Source organism: Jaculus jaculus, chromosome 9 (assembly GCF_020740685.1).
Source record: "Jaculus jaculus isolate mJacJac1 chromosome 9, mJacJac1.mat.Y.cur, whole genome shotgun sequence".
NCBI classification, from domain to species: Eukaryota; Metazoa; Chordata; class Mammalia; order Rodentia; family Dipodidae; genus Jaculus; species Jaculus jaculus.
The window spans coordinates 92,197,162-92,219,253 of record NC_059110.1 but is presented as its reverse complement, the minus strand read 5'-3'; the positions used below and the strand labels follow the sequence as shown (position 1 = coordinate 92,219,253).

The 22,092-nt window shown below is 55.7% G+C and overlaps 1 protein-coding gene across 1 annotated transcript in view; it reads right to left on the bottom strand.

Annotated features, from left to right (window-relative positions):
* Window positions 1-8,002: 8,002 nt before the first annotated feature.
* Tmem132e (transmembrane protein 132E) overlaps window positions 8,003-22,092 on the bottom strand; it is a 54,785-nt gene continuing 40,695 nt past the window's right edge. The window contains exons 2-9 of the mRNA XM_045159541.1: window positions 18,317-19,259; window positions 16,926-17,072; window positions 16,512-16,704; window positions 15,635-15,778; window positions 12,857-13,062; window positions 12,127-12,415; window positions 10,829-11,020; window positions 8,003-10,086 (exon numbers count right to left, since the gene is read on the bottom strand). Coding sequence (XP_045015476.1) covers window positions 9,034-10,086; window positions 10,829-11,020; window positions 12,127-12,415; window positions 12,857-13,062; window positions 15,635-15,778; window positions 16,512-16,704; window positions 16,926-17,072; window positions 18,317-19,259 — 3,167 coding nt within the window. The 3' untranslated portion in view covers window positions 8,003-9,033. The remainder of the gene's footprint in view (window positions 10,087-10,828; window positions 11,021-12,126; window positions 12,416-12,856; window positions 13,063-15,634; window positions 15,779-16,511; window positions 16,705-16,925; window positions 17,073-18,316; window positions 19,260-22,092) is intronic.

Sequence of the window (22,092 nt, the reverse complement as noted above, 5' to 3'; positions counted from 1 at the left end):
TTCTGCCATTGGGTGGATTGAGCTGCCCCACCCCAGCGCCCATTCCTTCCTCCAGCCTCACTCAGAGCTTTCTCCCCCACAGGATCTCACCTAGTCTTCCCGGAAGCTTTATTGGCTATTGTGCAAAGGACCAGGGTACCTCAAAATGAGGGCTTCTGTCCCCAGGTTCCACCTCACCAGGCACCAGTAAATCATTCCATTAAAGTTAATAACACAGTCCCTTTAACAGCAGTGTTACCAAATAGAGGGCCCTCTAGTTGCTTTAATAAACAGATAAGAATCTTTGTAATTAACTCAGTGATGGCTTGCATGTGAATAGCAGTCTTCCCAAGGCTGAGAGGAGACCTTTTACTTACTGCTCTAAGTATAGGCTGGATGCACTCCTGACCACCCTTCCTGAACAAGCTGGGCACCCACAAGAGGCCACACAGGAGTCTCAGAAGGGTTGCTATGCAGCTGGGCAGCAGTCCCTTGTCTGTAGTGGGACCCTGGGGGTTCTGGACTTCAAAGGTCTGCCTGGCTCCCCTCCATTGCGTCCATCCGCGCTTCAGAGTGCTGCCTCTGGTGAGCAGCCCTGTGGCCCGTGCTTTCCCTCATGAGCTGGGCAAGCAGCAGCTGTCTCTGGTTAGGAGCGTATGGCTGCTGTGGGGCTCCAGCTGCCTGCATGTGTGTGTGTGTGCAAATGTGGGCTATGTGCACATGTGCATGCAGTGTGTGCCCCTAAGGGGTGCGTGCACATGTGTGAGGAGCCTGTGTACAGGCGCATGTGAGAAATGTGTGGCTGTGCACAAGTGTACACGGGGCTGTCTGTGCAGAGCGTGTGCATGTGAGGAGCATGTGCACATTTCTTTGGAACAGAACACTCCTTTCTTTTTTTTAAAAAAAATAGTTTTTATTTATTTATTTATTTGAGAGACAGAGAGAGAGAGAGAGAGAATTGGTGCACCGGGGCCTCCAGCCGCTGCAAACAAACTCCAGATGCATGCGCCCCCTTGTGCATCTGGCTTACATGGGTCCTGGGGAATCGAATCTAGGTTCTTTGGCTCTGCAGGCAAGTGCTTTAACTGCTAAACCATCTCTCCATCCCAGAACACTCCTTTTTGGAGGGAGGAGAGAAACACATGCAACTTCTAAGGCTCAGGAAGCTCTGAGGCAGACAAGATGCCTGAGGCCCTTGCCCGTGGTTATGTAAGTCGTGACAAGGGCTGGGTAGGAGACTCTCCTGCCATCCGGCTGATGATGGCAAACCACGGGGGACTCCAGGGGTGCAGTTTTCAAGCTGGGGTGGGCTTTACAGTGATGCTGCTGCCTTCAAGTGACCCTTGCTCCTGTAAGTAAGGCTCCCTTCGAGTAACCCCAATAAACTCATTAGCTTACCAAACTAGAAGACGTGAGTGGAATCATTTCTCTAGCCTGCTGCCAGGGCCCTGTCTGGGATGAACAGACTTTTATTCACGGGAAAAGTCACCCAGCAGCGCGTGCATGTATGTGTGTATGCGTGAATGGTGCACTTCTGCGTGTAAGGTGTGCAGGCGTGGAGCATGCACTCATGCGCAGGTGAGGATGAGGAGAATTTCGGGTTTTGCTTGTGTTCTAAGCGTGTGCTCTGATGGCCAGCAACCTATTTCTTATTCTCCTGACAAAGGCTGCATTTCGATCATCTGATTAAGACAGGTGGTTTGGTGTATCCTTGAAGTAGAATTTTCTAAAGAGCTTGGTCACTGGAGATTTGGACATCCCTAGAGACTCCCTAGAGAAAGAACACTTCTGGAATCTTCTTTCCTTTCCCTCTTCTCCTGTCTCCCAAGCCCCCGAAGCATGCAGTCCCTGCCCAGTGGGGTAGCCAAAGTCCAGCCCCCATACCCTTGAGAGTCAGCTCTGCTCAGGGGAGGATCTAGAAATGAGCCTGGAGGGGGCAGGAAGGACACGGCTTCAGGCCTAGTGTGCAAGTACGTGTCTGTGTGTATCTGTGCAGGTAGGAGGCAGCGAGAGGACAATAACATTGTGGACTCCTGGCCGGTCTCCAGTATGCCCTGCCTGCTGTAAACACTGAGGAGGGGCAGACGCCGAGAGAACAGAGGGTTTCCCTGCCATCTCTCATCATCTTGTATTTTTACTTATTTATTTGACAGAGAAAGAGGGAGAGGGAGAGAGAACGGGCGCACCAGGGCCTCTAGCCGCTGCAAATGAACTCCAGATGCGTGCGCCCCCTTGTGCATCTGGCTAGCGAGGGTCCTGGGGGATTGAACTTTGGTCTTTTGGCTTTGTAGGCAAATGATTTTACCACTAAGCCATCCCTCCAGCCCACCTCTCATCATCTTTAACCCTCTATGGCCCTCCTGTGAGTGGGGTCTGTGAGATGGAGTAAGCTTCCAGGGCGGGGCTGGGAGGAGCAGCTTCTCTATACATGGGTGGAAGGCTTGCATTTGTCTGCATGTCCCAGATGGTCTCCAGGAGGTCAGTGAGGGACTGTAGGAGAAAGGCAGTCTGGGGGTGGGGAGAGGCGGGCCCTCAGAGGACATCTTGTTTCACCAAGACTCAGGTGACTCAGGAAAGGTGGCACTGCATACCAGGTGCCTGGGAGAATGAAGCCAAGCCAGGCCTCCTCCTCTTGACTGGGAGCAGAGAAAATATGGATCCACCATCTCCTCATCTTCAGTCTCTCCAGACGTTCTGCTTATCTGTGGGCCTCCTGATTCCCCCCCCCCCCCCCGTTTCATCTCCCACCCCGCCTGGCTGGGGCTATCCTTCTGAATCAACTGCCGGCCAGAATTCCACCTTTGCTTCTTTTCTCTGCCCAAGGCACAGAGCACACACGTCCATCCCCACGTGCTCTGGTTCTCTGGAGGCAGGAGGTTACCTCCTTGGGGTAGAAGAAGGGAGGCAGGGTATGAATTGGCAAGGCTGGGTAGGACCAGGGCTTCACAACTCCGGGGGAAGGGAAGGCACTGGAGGAGCGCTTGTCTTCTGGGTTCTCCGGAGGGTCTTGCGCATGCGCCAGGCCCACCCGACTCATTCATGACACAGTGAGACCTCCCACCAAGCACCTCAACTTCACCTTAGGGTTCTAGTTGCTACACAATGAATGAACTCCCAGGAGGGCTATGTGGGGCCGTGGCACAACTAGAACTTGGCACCGATATGACCTGGGGATTTGACATGTGGCATGGGGCAAGTCATATGAGTTCTGAGTCTCATTTTTGTCATGTCAAAAAGGGATATAGTGAGAAACTGAAGACACGGCTTAGTGATTAAAGCTTTTGCCCGTGAAGCCTGAAGACCCAGGTTTGATTCCCCAGGACCCACATAAGCCAGATGCACAAGGTGACACATGCGTCTGGAGGTCATTTGCAGTGGCTAGGAGTCCTGGTGCACCCATTCTCTTTCTTCTCTGTAATAAATAAACTAACTATAATGACAGTACTTAGTTAACCTTGTGGTGACAATTCAATGAAATGGCAACTCTTCAGTGCTGAACAGTGAGCCCTCAGGAGAAAATTCATGCACCCACTTCCTCTGTACTGGCACTGAGGTCTAATCAACACTCCCTCCGAGTCAGTGGGCAGGGATGGGGGTCCTTTGGGATCCCTTCTGTTTTTCTGGGTCCTGTTGCTTAGCCCATGTCCCCAGGGAAGGGGCAGGCGTGGGTTTCTGATTAGCTCCTCACACCAGGTTACCCTGGCACGCCACCAGCTCCCCACACAAACAAGCCCATCTTGGCACCTTCTCAGGCAAACCCTGGGCACTCTGCATGGTTGCTTGCTGTGACAGTCCGCTGGGACTTGGGGGTCCCAGTGGGGAGGGAATGCTCCCCTCATGCTGCAATCTTCCGTCAGTTCCAAACACTACCCACAACCTGGGCCTCATCTGGTGTTCTGCACCTTTGCCCCTCACAAATGAGCACCTAGAATCCTTGGCCCTCCTTCCCTACTCCCTCCCCACTGCAAAACCCTTCAGATGCATTCACCCCCTTCACTGGCCAACGTCATCAGTTGCTTGAGGGCTGGGGAGGGGAAACATGGAACTCCCACAAGATCACGGCTGAGCTGGAGACTTTGAGCTAATTGCTTACCCTCTCTGAGGCTGTGTCCTTACCTGTGATGCAGAACAGGAATCTCTACTTCCCAGCACTCACAGTAGAAATTCATGTGGTGAACCCATGAGGGGAGAGGCCAGTGACCACTGCCTGGTAGTGGTCAGCTCCATAGTTTTTAAATTTTTTAAATTATTTTTATTTATTTGACAGAGAAAGAGGAAAAGAAAGTGACAGAGATATAGAGAAGGGGCACGCCAGGGCCTTCAGTCACTGCAAGTGAACTCCAGATGTGTGCGCCCCCTTGTGCATCTGGCTAACGTGGGTCCTGGGGAATCGAACCTGGTCCTTTGGCTTTGCAGGCAAATGCCTTAGCTGTTAAGCCATCCCTCCAGCCCCAGCTCCATATTTTTATAGTGGGGAAGTGAGAGGTCAGAGCTGTTGATGGTCACGTGAACAAGTACTTTATCAGACCTCAGAAGTCCCTGCTATGATGCCTTGGGAAGTTTGATTCCTTCAAACCAGAGTGGTCTTCTCGGCTCCATTGATTTACTTGTCATGTTCTCACTTTGGGTCTCAATTTTATCTCACTACCTCAAATGCATTCTCTCCCATACAGCAGAGTCTCCAGGACCTAGGAAGTGCTCAGTTAATACTTGTTGGAGACAGGCACGGTCCAGTGTCCATGGCTGGTGTGGGGGAGCCATGTGGGCCCTGACTGAGCATATTCTCCAGAGCCTCTCCATGTCTCTGCCCTGCCTCACCCCTCTGGCTATCTAAGAAATCTCATTTGCTAGTGAGCTGATTCATGGGGCCCACTCCCGAGTGTTTCCTGAGTAGCTCTCTGTCAATAACTATTCTTTACAAGGTCCCTCGATTCGTTTTCAGGGTCGGAGACAAATTTTTAAAGAGGAGTTCGGTGCCAGGGCCGTTCCAGAGGGGCTGTTAACTTAATGTCCCATCTCATTCTTGCCAAGCCCGCTCTCACTTGAACTCAGCCAGGGTCAGGCATTGCCATTTCTAGAAATTGCTTCTGAGTTCTCGCATGTGGACAGGTTGTGAAGGATGAGGAAACAAGAACACAAATTACAGGGTAGGGTGGCAGGCGTAGCTGTGGCTGGATTCCAACGCTTGCCGCTGTGTGACTTCAGCCTGCAGCTGCCCCTCTTCTCTGAGTCATGGTCTCTGGTGTGGCCAAAGTGGGGTCAAGGGCCAATCATGGCAGTGTGATAGGAACCAAGTCTTTCCCTAGTAGCCTGGGATTGGGAGTCCATTTGGGAAGAGGTCTCCATAGTCAGGCAGCTGTTCATTGTTGGCAAGTCCTGCCTCTGAGCCCAACTGTGCAGGCCAGCTCTGTTCCCCCCCCCGGGGCTGAGCCACATCCTGTCTGCTCAAGCTTCCCCCTCACGGCTCCCTAACCCAGCTTCTTCCTTTCCGTAGTGGGAGGGGGCTGCCTGAACCACATGAGCCACTTCCCCATATCCATGCTGACCCTGCCACACTCTTTCTGGCCTCTTTCCCTTCTCATGGTTGTGTTTCCTGTTTTCTTACTGCTGGGGACTCACGGTCCAGGCCTTGGACGAGCAGGTGCAGAGACGAGACGACGCAAGCAGGTGCATGATGTAGAATGGCAGTCTCATGTCCCCACACCTCTCCACACCCGACATCCTCCAGCAATGTCCATGCTATCCTCTGCCTGTGCAACTTGAGGGATGTCTTTTTCTCCTGTGTGTCCCACTAACCCAACGCAAAGCTCTATGGTCATCTTAGAGTGGCCTATGGCAGTGGACAGCTGACGTGTTGGTCTCCCCTGTGGGGCTGAGGTATCTTGAAGATTGGCGTACCACACTGCCAAGACCCTCAGAGGACCCCAGTGCATAGTAGGAACTTCATGTGTTAAGTAAACAAATGGCTCCATGGGTCAAGTTTGACACCAGTGACCTTTCACCTCCCACCTCGAGATTTTTTTGGTGGTTTGTTCTTTTGAGGTAGGGTCTCACTCTAGCCCAGGCTAACCTGGGGTTCACCATGTATTTCAGGGTGGTTTTGAACTCTCATGGATCCTCCTCCCGAGTGCTGGGATTAAAGGCGTGTGCCACTACACCTGGCTGAGATATTCTTCTTGAAGTCACATCTGTGGCCTCGTTTTCCCTTGTGAGCATCCGGGGGATGACTTGGGCACTTTGATTTGCCACACTGCTAAGATGGTATGGAAAACCCCAGGCCAGGCATGGTAGCGGAGGCCTGTATTTCCAGCTATGTGGGAAGCAGAGAAAGGGAGATTGAAAGTTCAAGGCCAGCCTGGGCAACTTAGTGAGATCTTACCTCAAAATTTAAAAAAAAAGAAATGAAAGTAACAAAGCCGACTGGGGCTCAGCGAGGAAGCACCTGCTCAGCACGAGTAAGGCCCCGGGTTCCATCTCAGCACTGCAGACACGGGATGAACACGCAGTCTACAGGTGGACTTGTTAGCTGAGCATTCGTCAGTTCCAGGCACCACCTCAGGCACGAGAGGTTAAGAGTTAAAGCCAAGCAACTGAGAACCCCATGGAGGAGGACCTTCCAGGAGCCAGTGAGAGTGTCCGCACTCTGGGGACCAAGAAAAGCTCTTATGTGAGCCCTAAAGTCCTGCCCTGTGCACGGCTTTTGGGGTACCCCTTTTTTTGCTGAGCTCCTTTGCCAAACACCTCATTCATGGGGGGAGACTCAGTCTCGCAGCTTTCCCGGAACCAGGCCCTGGTTATGGCAAAGTCCACAGTCAGAAGCCCTGTGCCTTAGTTTCTTCTAAGTACACTGACGATTGCAGGCACTGTACCGCCATCGACCTACCCGGACTTGTTAATTCCTTCACGCCCCAAGCTGCCACGGTGGCGGAACCGGTGGTCAGGGAAGCCAGGTGTCTTTCCTGGTGGGCAGAAGCATGTTTGAGTGAAGCCAGTGCAGTTCTGAAATGGGTCCTGTCCTTCCCTGTAGCCTCATCTATGGGCCGCCTAACCAACCTGGCAGGCAGCTCGCCTCTCTAAATCTGGGGTTGCAGTGTTCCCTGCCCAGGGGGAGCCAGGGTGTGGGCTCCCAGACTCCAGACCACTGGCAGGGTCAGCCAAGCCCAACATGCTTGCTTTCTCTCCATCCTCATGGGGCTCCCAAGGAAGAAAAGGGAGCCGCCCAGGAGAGAGGCAGCGAGGAGAGGCTAGCTGTGAAGATAATGAGCAGCTCAGATGGGTTTGTCAAGCCGCATGCCCTTCCTTATTTTCTGCTTCCTTCCTAAGGAAGACCTATGGTAATTTGAACGTAAGTCCCCCATAAACTCGGGGTGTTTAATTAAAGTTTATAATTTGAGTCTCCAGCCCCCTGGCTGGAGGAGGTGTCACTGGGGGATGGGGGCTGTCCTGGGGTGCAGCCCTAAGGTGTGTTTGGGGGCGGATCTGAATTCCAGCCCAAAGGCATGCTGTGAGGTCTGAGCTCTACTTGAGTCCTGATCGCTGCTGTGTTGTGTTTGCTGGCTGGCCGTAGTTTCTCTCTCTGCTTGGATTTATGAATGGGAACCAGCTTCTTTCACCATTAGGGAACTTCCCCTGCATCTGTAAACTTGAAATAAGCCTCCGTCTCCCCATCCACTGTGTCTGGTTTGGATGTGCATGCTGGCAGCGTGAAACTGACTACAAGACCTCTTTCCTGGAGCAGGTCCTGAGGCCTGCCCCTCCACTGAGCCAACCAGCCAACCGCTGCAGACTCCTGGAGCCCCCTTGTCGAAGGCCTTGCTTCCATGTCACTGGATTCTTTGTCCCATGATGTGGGTGTCCCCATGGCACCAGAGGTTCCCAAGGGTCTTGCACACCAGGGTGGGAAGTGCAGGTTGGCAGCCTGGGGTAGCTTGTGTGGCCTTGTGGCCTGTGCACTGTGTGTGTGTGTGTGTGTGTGTGTGTGTACGCGTGTGCACACAAGGAGGAGACACAACCGGCCTCCATGTACTGTTTGCTGGGAGCTGCAGCCCCCACCCCAGGCTGATGCCCTTCATTTATTTAAGAAAAACGGACACAGTGGTGGGTAGAACCCAAGAGGAAGTGGCCCATGGGATGGGGAAGTAGGGGTGTCAGTTTCCTTCTGCCTTCACCCATCTCATGGACCCTGGCAACACTGCCCAGTGCCCCCCCTCCCACCTTAGGGACTCTGGAGGAGGCTGCTGCCCTCCCAGCTGCACATGGGAAGCAGGGGTGAGCAGGCCCCGCTAAGGCGCAGTAGTGTGGGCCTGGCCGCGGAGGCAGGCTACAGAGCGCCCACTGCGCTTGCTCACTGCCGCGCAGCTTGGCCACAGAGCCGGGGACGTCTCCCATGTGGGCCCTGCCGCAGGCCTTCTGGCACAGGGAGTTCCCGGGAGGCTCCAGAAAGTGCTCCATTGGGCATCAGGCCCTCTGCAGTCAGCTCCAAGCTCGAGAGGCACCTGAGAGCCAGCAGACACGACAACCTCCACCCACCCCAAAATGTTTTTGTTCGCAGCAAAATCCTTGGCAAGGCAGGCAGCCACCACCTCCCACCCTGCAGGAAAGAAATCCCTGAATATTGGTTTAAGAAAAGTCTTTGTGCAGCCTGTGACACAAGACCCCTCGGGTCCCCTGCACAGGGGGGGACTGTAGATGTGGGAGGCAGGGCAGGGCACAGTGTGGTCCCTCAATCCCAAGCTTGGCCTTGAAGCCTCACTCTTGGGGCTGGGATTGGGGGGTGTCTAAAATGGGGTGAGGTTCTGAGAAAGGGTGGAGCTAGAGGCAGGGACTCCCTTCCTCCTCTAAGCAGTGGTTGGAAGGAGCTCTCTACCTGCAGGGGGCAGGAGAGGGTCATGGTGGGCTGCCCGAAGGGGTAGACCAGGAGGTGGTTGCAGAGATAAAGGCTATAAAATCCATCCAGCCGCCCTGCGTCTGTGTGAGCTGGGGTTCCTGGCCCAGCAGACCGTGTGTGTTTTTTTTTTGGGGGGGCGTGGGCTTCCTGCCACCCCAAGAGTGCCTCTATGCAATCTCTTTGATTCTGCGCATATAATTGTGCAGTTCCGGGGGTGGAGTGGGCCGCGTGGTGCCCGCCACATCCGGGCATCCCCAACCCAGGTCCTCTTCCTCCTCCTCGTCCTCTTCGCCAGCAGGCACGGAGTCATAGGCCAGTTCCTCCGAGGGCAGCGTGGTGAAAGTCGTGAATTTGACCCTCTTGCGCTTGGAGGTGGGTGAGCTGGCAGGGTCCTCGGCCTGGTCCCGGGCCGAGCCGCCCGAAGAGCCGTCCCCGCGCCCGTGCACTTGGCTTTGGACACTGGTCTGTGAGCTGCCGCTGCTGTGGTGGTCGCCGTGGCAGCAGGCTGGCACGGTTTCTAGGGCGTTGCCGGCGGGCGGCGAGAGCTCACCCTGCACCCGCAGAGGCTGCCCGTTGCCCAAGAACACCCAGTGATGAGAGTGGTCCATGCTGGTCTGGCCCTCGGGCGGGATGCGCTTGTGCCGGTAGCGCAGCACAAACACGATGCAGTTGATGAGGAAGACGAGGATGGCGAGGCAGAAGACGCCCAACAACGCGTACATCCCGATCTCCAGATCCGTCAGCCCCCGGGGCATCTGCAGGAAACCTGTGGGCAGCGGCAGGAAGTCCTCTGTGGGTGGCACCACCGGGCCAGTGGTACCTGGGCCAGCCCCCGAGCCAGGGAACGCAGTGCCCGGTGGGCCAGCTCCCCGGGCCTCGTCCTCGCCGCCTGCGGGCCCTGGCTGGCTGGGCCCTGGATAGTCGTAAGTGGGGTCCTCCTCGTCCCTCCCGAGGTGGACCCGCAGGCTCACGGGGGTGGTGGCCAGCACGCTCTTGCGCTTGGTCTTCTGACAGCCTTCCGAGATGGTGAGCTCGGCCCGGAGCAGCTCCCCCGACCCCTCGGCCTCGGCCATCACCAGTGGGAAGGCCTTGTCCTGGGTCACTGTGGCCACCCGCTCATCCAGACTGCTCACCAGCAGCCCGTAGTCCCGAGGGCTGTACAGAGAGAGGGGCGCCGTGGTGCCATCGCTGTAGGAGAGCCAGAGACTGAGCAGAGCTTCCTGGAGGGGGAGGGGAGGAGCCGGGTCAGCAGGTAGAGGGCGCCATCCCACAGGCCTCTCTGCCAGGTGCCAGCTCAGCTGGGGGAGTGTCAGACCCACGACCCTCTGCGCCTTGCTGGCTTTCCCACACTGGTGTAGCCCTGGCACCGAGAGAGGACAGAACGCAGGATAGGGCTTCCAGGGTTCTTACATCACCTGTGGACCAAAGCCTCTCCTCTAGATGACCAGAAGGTAAATTCCCCCGTGGGTTTACCTCAGGTTTCTTCTAGTTGCTGCCTACATCTCCATGTCTGGCCTTGGGAATCCTCCAATGAGAGCCCTGGCTAAGGAGAACACCCACCCCATCCCCCAGCTCCTTTGTGGGCAAAGACTTAGAAGAACTGCGGAGGAGGAAGCTGAGCCCACAGAGAAGTGAAGGACCGGAGTCACAGATCGTGGGGGCTGGGGACCCCTACAGCCTACCTCCTGGCTACCACCTTCCCACTTCTAGCCTGTAGCCAGTACCCATACTACATATGCAGGGTTGGAGAAGGGTTTGGGCACTTCCCTGGGTGGCAGAGGTGACAGCCTCCGGTCCATGCAAGAGGGCTCACTAAGCAGGAACACTGGGACCCTATCATGGCCCCATGCAGGGCAGGGGGATGGGGTATCATTACCCAGAGAACTGGGCACTGATGGACCAGGGCCAGCAGTGCCCCCCCCCCACCAGGAGTGCTGACTGGCCCGCTAAGCAGCCAGTTACCTGCTTGAGGAAGCTGAGGGTCGGCTGGGCGGTGGTGGTGGCCAGGATGGTGTGGCTGCTTCCAGGGCTGGGCCTCAGGGCCAGGGCCAGGCTGGCGACCACCTGGGCTCGCAGTTGTGTGATGCTGACCTTCTCCTCAGTCACCGTGAGCAGCGTCTCCCCCAGTACGGCCTCTGTGAGCGGGGACACCACCTGAGACAGAGGAGAGAACCGGGAAGCAGCAGGGCCCCCCCAGAAGAAGGCTCACGGGACAGGCTGACAAAGGCAGGGCTCCCTGCTCTGCCCTGGGTCTGCCTGTGGGAATAAAACTCATGACGGGGTCAGGCACTCCCCAGGGCCAGGAACACAGATGAGAGGGGTGAGCCGACTTAAGTAAAACACTCCTAGGGAGGGGATATCTAGTGAGCAGTGTTCAGCCTGTGGGGGGTTAGGGGGACAGCAGGGAGTGGTGGGGAGTGTGGCAGACAGAGCTCCTGTAAAGGGGCAGCCTGTATTTGGCCCAGGAGGATTGTTGCTAAGTGGAAATACGGGCTTACTGTTGGTAGATCCCCCCCCTCCTGCCCTTCCTTTCTTCCTCTGTTTTTCTGTTTGTTTTCTTGGTCAAACCAGAAGCCTAGATTTTTTCTAAAATGAGAAACCTCAGGCTGGAGAGATGGCTTAGCGGTTAAGCACTTGTCTGTGAAGCCCAGGGACCCTGGTTCGAGGCTCAATTCCCCAGGACCCACGTTAGCCAGATGCACAAGGGGGCGCACGCATCTGGAGTTCGTTTGCAGTGGCTGGAGGCCCTGGCATGCCCATTCTCTCTCTCTCTCTCTCTCTGTCTCTCTCAAATGAATAAATAAAATAAAACAAAAATTAAAATGAGAAACCTCTCGATTTTGAAATGTTGAATCAATTGCTTTTATCAACAGGCAGCATCCAGCTCCTAGGTCACTACTGGCAACTCATAGGACTTCTAGTCAATCACCCCTCACCCCATTGTGATAGAGGAAAGTGAAAGTTGTTCCCAGATCCCCAAGTGCACTTCCTGCTTCCCTTAGCAACACCCCCCCCCACACACACACCTGCTCCAGCCCACTTCCTGAAGGCAGTGAAGTTGGATAAACCTTGAATGAGGACTCTACCAAGAGGAAGTGGAAGAGTTTGATCTTGGAAGCTATGGCCTCAGGCATGGGGCAGGCAAAGGGAGGAAAGAGCTCTCAGAGGCTGAGGCCCTGAGCACTCCTGAGTTTGCTACCCACAGGTAACCCACACTCCCAGCTCTGCCCCTTTGCTCTTGGATGGAGCAAAGCGCTTACCTTAAAGGGGGTGGTGCCCGGCTCCAAGCCGGCCAGCGTGCTGCTGTCCACTAGATGTGCCACTCTAGGGTCTCCCACCCGCATGAAGTCACTGACCAGGTCAGTGACCTCCACCAGCCAGTCGGGGCCCAGCATGGTGACCACCTGGTCAGTGCCCTCAGATGATGTTGTGTGGAACTGAGTGAAGACCTGTAGGGTGGCATGCTGGTACTGCAGGGTGCACCCTCGGCTGGCACTCTGCCTCCGTTCCTCCTCTTCCTCATCCTCATCCTCACTCTCCCGGGCTGCTCTGGGGTGGGGAAACGGCAAAGTCAAGACTGGTAAGGTCAGGAGTACCACACCCTGGCTCTCTCTGCAGCAAGCCCTTTCCTTGGCTCATGCCCTCCATGACTAGTGTGGAGCTAGGTGTCCCAGCCTCTGGAGTTCGTCTGCAGTGGCTGGATGTCCTGGTGCACCCATTCTCTCTCCCCCACCTTCTCAAATAAATAAATAAAATATTTTTAAAAGAATCAATTAGCTCCACTAGGAAGTCTGCCTCAGTTTGTGAAGGAAGAGGAGGTCTCTCCTCGTGCTGCCCACTGTGCCTTGTGGCATATGCCAGCCTGCCCGCCCTGCTGGACTGGGAGCTCAGCTGTGCTGGGCACTGGCCACGCTCGCCCACTTCTCAAACTCCTGTCAGTGGTCAGCATATAGCTGCCCAGTAGAAGAGACACTGCCCAGACTGCTGTACCTGCGGTCAGGAAGGATGGGCACCCTCCAGCCTTTCACTTGGCTGAGGCGAGCATCGGAGAGTTCAATGTGCAGAGGCAGCTTAGGCACCCAGACGGTCATTTCCAGGGCAGCACTGAGGAGGTCATAGCGGAAAGTGACCCTGGCGTTCATGGACCCTCGAGACTCCTTCCCACTCACAAACACATAGTCACAGCTTCTGGACACCTGGGGAAAGAGCGGAGCAAATGGCACGCCTTGTCCTGCACATCCTCCCACTGTGCAGTGCCGGGGGCCTGGTTCTGACCACAGGGCCCAGAAGGAGGCTGGCTAGGCTGGTGATGGTGCCCCTTTCTCTGTGGAGGGCATCCTCTGTCCCTGCTTTACAGATTGCACAGGGGCTATCCCTTCCATCTACACCATTGATCTAACAGCAGAAATCTGAAGGGGGGCTGTTTCGATTCTGCTAGAACCAAGCCAGCTGTGGATACTACTCTAGGTAAGGGGCTTTCCAAGGTTGTCCCTGCCCTGGCATGATTGTGGGGGGGGGGCTCTGTATCTCTGTGTCTGCTAGGTGGAGTCTTCTGCCCCACACAGGGCACTTGACTAGGCAGAGTGCAGTCCAGGAAGGCAGGAGAGAAGGGTTGGTCCATGTCCCTTCCATGATGTTACAGTGTAGTTACTTCAGGACAGTGGACAGTTGGTTCATTTGGGGGGTTGGCTGCTCCTGGCAGGGGTGGAGGAGGAAATGTCAGAACTGGAGAAGCCCAAGCCCAGATGGAAGGATGTGGCCACTGTGGTGTGGCTTTTGCAAATGCCTGTTCAGTTGGCTGGTAACTCGCATGCCTAGAGGCTCCCTGATGGAAACTGTGGGCCTGCTGGACACATGCTGGTGCACAGTAGTGCCCACTCTCTCCAAAGGGATGATGCCAGCACTTCAGGTCAGGCACCGAAGCTGAGTGTGCTAACAGTGCCCAGGCACACACTGGAGCAGACTCTGTGTGCACACTCTCCTGGGTGTTCCTGTTAGAACATTCCTTGGAGCACTGCCTTTAGCCCAGACGTGTGCTACCATGTGGCCAGAGGACTGGCCACACTCCAAAGTCTCTCTGAAGGGGAGGAGGGAGCTTGGATTATGCCCCACCCATGGAGGTGAGCTCCTGAGCCACCCCAAGCCTCTGGCAGCTCCCAGAATCATCTGGGAGGGTGGGTGGAGAGAAGTGGAACTAGCGGCCCTGCCAGGAATGCCCGTCTCTGTCCTCAGAAGGCAGCATCTCCAGGTTGGCAAATCCCGTTTAGAAGGCTGGCAGACTCCATCATGAGCCTGTGTAGGTTTCATTGAGATTTGTAGCAAGTTCATTTAGAATCCTTCAAGATTTTCACTTGTGTCTAAGCCATCACAGCTGGAGGAACGTGAGCGCCAGAGAAAGCACCGCCCATAGGCTTTCGGAGCAGCACTGGTTCCAGCCCAGCCACAGGAGTGGATGGAAGGAACAAGCTAAGCTCTTCTCTGACTCCCAAAAGTACACTGTGTTTCAGTCAGTGGTGGACAAGGAAGCCCAGGGACTGGAACCCGGAACCAGAGGGGCTGGAGACAGAGTATAGAGAGCGTGGTAGGGCGGAGAATCCTGGCTCCTGCTCTCCACCAAGGGGAATGATCATGGGAGCAAGAAGCAGATCTAGCTGTCCAACTGCCCAGTTTCCACCTCGCTAGAGGCTGGCCCACCACACAGGTACCGGGGCTGGACGCACTGTCATCTCACCACCTGTGCCGCAGACCCTGCCCCATCCTGCCTCTGACCTGTGTCCAAAGGAGGGAAGAAGAAAAGTTTGGAGCTCTGCTGGAGAGGTGTAAAACTGGGCCTTGGAGTCAGGGCCTTGAATGCTGAGGTGGGGAGAAGCTTGGCAGAGCAGGTCTCCGGGGAGCAGATGGGGGTTTAGGGAAAGCCGTAGCTGGGGAGTGTCAGGAGCTGGGAGGTGCTGTGCTCTACGGGACTCCCATGTTTCCTGAGGCTGTCTTCCCTGGGCTCCATCGCCTGCATCCCATTCGCCTGCCCAGTGTTCAGGGCAAGTCTTTGTGGGACCTGACCCCCTCTGCCCCACTGCCTGGCTCAGGGTCTGCTACACACAGGACTTCATGATGCTGGGTTGAGTTCAAGTTGTCAGCACTGCCTTTCCTCTCTGCTCTGCCTTGTTCTTCCAGGAAACCTTCTGGCCAGGTTGGAGTGGTTCCCCAGGGCTGGGAAAGGAAACCCTGGGAGAGGGTCTATGCACAGATGTGGGGCTAAATTATTTCTGCCAGGGGGCTGCTGACTGAGGGAAAGGAAGGAAGACTGCTTGTCCATAGCAGAACACGAGCCAGCATGCCATCTGCGGTGGTTTGATTCAGGTGTCCCCCACCAACCTATGTGTTCTGAATACTTTGGTCCCCAGCTGGTGGCAATTTGGGAACTGGATCCTCCTGGAGACAGTGCATTGTTCGGGGAGGTCTTGTGGGTGTTATGGCCAGCTTCCTCTCGCCAGTGTCTGGCATACTCTCCTGCTGCTGCCGTCCACCTGACGTTGGCCAGGAGGTGTTGTCCACCCTCTGTTCATGCCACTATTTTCTCCTGCCATCATGAAGCTTCCCCTTGAGTCTGGAAGCTAAAACAAATCCTTTCCTCCCACATGTTGCTCTTGGTTGGGTGTTTTCTGCCAGCAATGCGAAACTGACTGCAACCCATCTCTAAGGAGAGCTTGGGACAGTGCTGCCAAAAGGCCTGAGCTTTCTCTTCCAGAGACCCCTGTCCAGGAAGCCCACCTTGATAATGTCTTCATTGTCCGACTTGCACTCCACTAGGGCGGAGACATCTAGGATGAGGCCAGTCACCTCGATGGCGAGGACCTTGACAGGGATGGCCACTGTCCTGCCCGTCAGGATGGCGGTGTTGATGATCTCTGTGTCCTGCGGGAGGAGAGGGCAAAGGACTTGGTTTGCTGTGAGCTTCTCTTCTAGAACACACGAGGCACCAGCCACAGCCCCGGCTCCTGGCTGCTGCTGCTCCTCATGGGCATGTCCATCCTCTAAGGACATGGCACATATGTGCCGGAACTGTCTCCACCCTGCCTCCACTCGCCTGCACTGCCGTGGGAGCCTCACTCTTCTATCTGGAAACACCAATCACGTGACATCAGGGCTCTCGGAGAGACACCCTGGCTTTTCAAGACTCTCTGGGTCAGTCCTAGATACTCTATCAGCCTTCCTTGGGCTAGGCTCTTTCTACCCCCCATGACCTCTTTGAATTAACCACCTACATCCCTTCGTTTTCCAATGGGACCCTAGCCGTCTGGAGCTTGCTTCTGAGATGGGGAGAGCCCCTTCTCCCTTGCGGCCTTCAAGACTCCAGTGCATGGCCAACTCTTCCAGGAGAGCTCCTCCAAGTGGCCCCTCGGTGGTGACTTCTATGATGACCTCACCAGAAGCTGTGCTGCTGCCCCTAGTTTCCTATAAGCACACAGGGGCCCTCCCCTTAGGGCACACCTGGCACTGGAGGTGACCTCCTCCATGTGCACACGCATCCATGTCTATGCATGTTCAGCTGCACCCAGTCCCAACACACGCATAGACAGACAGACAGACAGCAGACAGATAGATAGATAGATAGGGAGGCATCAGAGCCTTGCTGCGGTCTGCTCACCATAGCCAGGGGCAGGATGGCCTGCACATCCCGCTGGATGACCGTTAGTTCAGTGACGGCACGCTCCAGATCAGGCAGGGCGCCATGGCCACGGTAGTCAATATGCCACATGATCCTCCGCTTCACCGACTGGCTGGTGAAGTTCTCCATCTCGAAGTCCAGCTGCAGGATCTCCAGGGGGCCCTGGCCCTCCCTGCAGGGTGGGGCCAGAAGGGGAAGAGGTAGAGGATGGAGGGCAGGGTTCTGGAGCCCCCGCAGGGCAGCTGCTGTGTGCAGCCCTCACAGGTGCCTCTCCAGCCCACCCCATGCCCCAGCCTGGAGATTTTGCCTCAGATCTTCATCAACTGAGTCCCAGACCTCCATAAGCCTAGTGTCCCCAATGCCCAGCTTCCTGCCCTAATAGGGGGGACTCACCAAGGGGGCAAGGGTGTACTCTGAGCCCAGGCCACATCCACAGTGGCTGTTGAGTGTTTTGCCCCAGTCAATAGCTCTGAGGTCACGTGCCACTGGCCACTTCGTGATTTGGTGCCTAGGAGAGTCACACCTTTCTTGGCCTTCACCCTGGGGTAAAGAAGAGAAAGAAGAGAGAGAATTCTGGTCAGGCTGGAGTCCAAAGGCTGCTTGCCTGGCCATCAGCCCTAGGCTGGAATTGGAGAGAAGAGATGAGTTAAGTTACCTGGGATTCGACACACAACATCTGGGGATCTGGTACTGGAGGTAAAAGCCTCCAGTGTTGCCATCAGTTCCCAGACCAGCTTTTGCCCAGACTTTCCTCATGCCTTCATGACATGATGATTTTTGCATAGGGCCCCCAAACCTCTTTTTTTTTTTTTTGAGCTGAGATACAACTGCCTGGGTTCTGCTGGGGCAAGAAAGAACACCATCCCTGCATCTTCATCGTGACAACACTTCAGACAGCCACAGAGGTGGCAGTGCCCTTCGAGCCTTTGCTTCTTAGACGCTCCACTTGCTTTCTGCAATGTTTTCAGAGCACCGTGGCCTCTTATCTGTCACCTTCCTCTGGACACTGGGGCCACGTGAGATACGTCCTGTGGTAAGTGCACTTCACCGATGCTCCCGTTAACCCTGACTAGAGAAGGATGGTGATGGGTTTCCAAGCCCACATGCTCTACTCCTATGAATATAGCCCAAGACCCCTGATGACTGACAGAACTCCCACGCAAAACCACTGATTCATGAACAACCCTCTCCAGGAATACGTGAGCTCTGCAGTGGTACTTAGAGAAGGCGGGAGACTGGCAGAGACTATCAGGCCCCATGCGCGGCTTATGGGGGGGGGCAGTACTTTGTCTTAGGAATCCCCTCGACCTGACTCAAACCATGCATTACTACTGTGAAATACGATGTCCTGTGGGACGTGGACTGCCTTAGCCATCTGCGAATTTATGAATGGTGTCCTCAAAGTTTAGAGAGTAGGGGCTCCTGAAAACTTGACTCCCAACCCCAGGATGAGTGGGGGCCAGTATCACAGCAGGCACAAACTCCTGTTCATCTCTTGGCCACTAACCCAGGGCGGAAGCTCAGATTTCTCCCACGTGTCAGTCTGCTCATCCGTGAAATGGGAGAGTGGTACCAGTTTATGTCTTCTCAGCTGGGATTCTGTCCTTTCCACACTAATGCTTGCCAAAGTTCACATTTCCCTCTATGGAGGCACATTCCTATGAGTTACGTTGGGAAGGCGCTGGATGGCCTGGGATGAAGATGCTGCGACCCCTGAATCCCTTAGGCCCTTGACCCCAGACTCCATCCCTCCGAGCCCGCCCTCGCCCCCCCCCCCGCATTACCTGAGTGTGAAGTGCTCCACACTGGGGCTGGTTGCGGAGGACGTGTTGGGGGCCAGGTAGAGGAGGATGCTGAGCACCTCCCCGGGCTTGAGCGGCCGGTCGGGCAGGCGGATCATGAGGTTGCTGTCGAGCCTGTGCTCCTGCACGTCTCTCCGCGGCGGCGGCCTGTACAGGCTGATGCTGCCGATCCTCAGCAGCGGGTGCTGCGTGGGGCTCTCGGCGCGCGCGCCCGCGCCGGGCCCGGAGCCCCGCCGCGCGCTCCCGCAGCCCCCGGCCGCGTCGGGGGCGTGCAGCGTGTAGTAGAGCTCCACCAGCTGCTGCTGGTTCTCGCCGGCGGCCTCGGGCTCCAGCCCATCCGGGGACTTGCGACGGGCAGTGGGCGGGGCGGGCGGAGCCGGAGGGCCGAACCACGCCAGGGGCAGCTCGGCGCGCACGAGGCACGTGGCCAGGCTGCCGCCCAGGCGGCACGAGCTCTTGACCTCGCGCGCGTCGCGGAAGGCGTGCAGGCGGACGCAGGGCAGCCGCTCGGAGACCCCGAAGTCGTCCCAGTCGCGGCCGGCCACGTAGAAGAGCACCTGCGCCACGGGCTGCGAGGCGGGCACGCGCGCGCGCACCATGAAGGCACGCACCTTCCAGTTGACCGTCAGGCGCTCGGGGATGTCCAGCGTGCTGGACGGCTGCAGCAGCTCCTGCGCCACCACTTGGCTGGTGCTAAAGGGACCCAGGGTGACGTTGAGCACCGGCAGCTCCTTGGTCTGGAACACCACGAAGGGCTCCGAGCGGTGCAGCGAGCCGTTGGCCACCGCAGGCGTCGTCGTCGGGGGCCTGGTCTCCCGCAGGAAGAAGGCCAGCCGTGTGTGCGACAGTCGGTAGCTGACCGGCAGCACCGGGCTGGCCTGTGGGCCCGGGGGACTGGGACTGGCCGGGTGGGAGCGGCTGGAGGCTGCAGACAGAGAACACAGAGACACCCCCCCCCCACCAAAGTGATCAGGAGAGGCCTCTGTGTATCCACCAACCCTCTCGACACTGGACCTGCTGCTGGCTTTCCAGGGCTTCAGGCACTGCCTGGTCCCCTGTTTTTTTTGGGGGGATGATTGGGGTTCCAAGCCCTGCATTACCTTGACTGGTGTGTGAATCACCCTCTTTCCCTCTTGTTGTGTTCCTTTCTTTCCAAAGCTGGTGCACTTTCCATGAGATTTTTTTTATCCCCCGGTGTCCTCCAAACCAGTGAAATAAGTATAAGCGGTGGCTGTCTCAACATTCGGGTGTGAGGACCCATCAAATTCATGTACACAAAGGGCAGAGCCCAGGCTCTGGCACCAGGAAGGATTTACTTTGGTTGGTGGCTGCCAACTGTGTGCGGGACTCAAAGCTCCACACTCAGCATGCTTTAGCTGTTTGATCCTCTGATCAATCCTTGGAGTGGGAGTTGTGATCTGCAAACATTCAATCACTCTCCTGTCAATAACCTCTTTTTTGTTGAGGCCTATTTTAGTATCTTATGGATGCAGGATCAAAGGGGCAGGACTCAAGTCACTTAAGACATGGGAATATCAGGATTTGAACCTGGAGCCACTTGACCTTCACACACCAGCCCTTTCTTACACCAGCCAGCTCAGATACTGTTCTCAGTCCTTCTCACAACACACCATGTAACTAGGCAATTTTGTTCAACGTCTTCCCAATCCTAAATGTGGGCCCCTCTCCCACCCTCCCAGAAATACCAGTTCTAAACAAGTTCTGCCTCTTGACTCATTGTTATACCCTGGCAGATATAAAAATGTATCATACAACAATAATAACAATAAATATCTTGACTCATTGTTATATCTGTGTCCTTTGTGCCATGATGATGTCTTAAAGCTACTTAGCTGGATCTCACCTCTCTCCTCTCTCCACCTGCCTCCCCTGTTCTTCCCCCCCTCCTTTTCCTTCTCCAAATAGCAGCCAGAGGGGCCCTTCTCCTAGGCACAGAGGGACCTCAGTGCCCCTCACTCTCAGCTCAAGACCTGATGGGCACTGCCAAGGTCCAGGAAAGACTGTCAATGGAGGCCTGAGGTTGGAGGTCCTCCTTTTACTGGGTCTTCTCATGAGCTCTCGGACTTTTGTCCTTCAACTTGAAAATCAGGGTGATTATGTTTGTCTCGCAGGCTGACATTTGTGTTTGAGAATTGTAAGAGGACACTGTAAATTCTGTGACACAATACAAACACGTGGAGGTATTATTATGCAGTCTGCTCTCACAATAAAACCCCCATCCACCTGGTGTCTAAGTGTGGCATGCAAGGTCCTTGACAGGTGGCCCCAGGTTGCCCTTGCCCTTAGCACACTGCACACACACCTCACTGCCATCCCTGCTTCCTTGTCTTTTCTCAGGCTGGGCCTCTGCATCTGGATCTCGCCTTATCCCGGCCTGAATCTTCCTCCCAGGCCCACCTGCACCTTCTTCAGGAAGCCCTCCAGGATTTTTCCTCAACCCCAAGGATGTCCTCCAGCTTTGGCCTTCTCAGAGGGACACCTCTCACCTCCTGATTTATATGACCATCAGTTCAGTTATTTACTGGGCCTTGCCCCAAGTGAGGCTCCAGTCAGCCACAGGTTGTCCATCGTGTGTGACTGCGGACTCCTCTGTCCCAAAGAGGAAACTCCAGTCAGTACTTGATGTTCACTGTGGTTCATGCATATTTTATCAGTGTTGTTCGGACCTTGCCAGATTCACAAACCTACACAGTCGAGTCCTCCCAAGAGCAGCCAAGAACAAAACCACTGCTCTAGGACCAGTGTCTCCAATCTATTTAAAATCTTCAGTTTAATGTTTTGATTCAAAAGCTAAGACAATTGATCCAGTTGTGGTGGGCACACGCACTTCCTAGCACTTGGGAGGCTGAGGCAGGAGGATTGCAAGTTTGAGGCCAACCTGGGCTACACCGATTATAAACAAGTAAAGGCAGTTGGCTTAGGGACCAGCAAGGCGTTGGGGGTCAGTGGTGGGACAAAGTGCACTTGGTATCACCATCTCTTCTCCCAAGTAGCCTCTAGGAGCTGCCAGAGACACACACGGTTCCTGGTCTCTGGACCAAGTGTGACCAGGCCTTGCCATCAGGCCACAGGTTCCAACCACCCATCCTATCCCTACTGGCCCCTGGCTCCCTTTAAGGAAACCTGGGGTGTAGGGAAGTATCATTCAAAGATGGGCTTGGAAAGGTGATGGCAGAGAGAACCCTCCTGGCTGGTCCCGGAACGCCCTGCAGCTTGGGGGTCTGGCTCCAAGGAGCATGTGAGAACCCAGTGTGTTGTCCTGAGCCAGGGCCCTAGTCGCCCTCTGTGGGAGCAGCTGGAAGCAGGTGGGCAGACGACGGCTTCAGACAAAAGACTCTTCTTGTACAAGATGCCTCCCATTTTGAGCCTGTATTTTCACCCCTGCCCACCCCATAGCGATCCTGACTTTGGGAAGGGAGAAGTCCTGACAATGTGGGGTGCTGCCCCCTGTGGTGGGCACTGTGTCCGTTCTTCCAGCTTAGAGAAGCAGTCTGTCAGTGGGCTGAGTGCTCGGAATGGCAGAGGGTGGAGGGTCAGAACACTGACCCTGCCCTCACCAGCCAGCGTCCCCAGGAGCCCCTGGAGGCAGCTAAGTGGCACTTAGACCCATTTGCTCCCACCACCCTCTTCATAGCTGACCATCTGGAGCCCTTGGAGGCGGTGCAGGGACAGAAGCCGCCATATGCACAGTGGACCTAGGAGAGGAGGGATGAGGAAGAAGGGACTGGGGAGCGAGC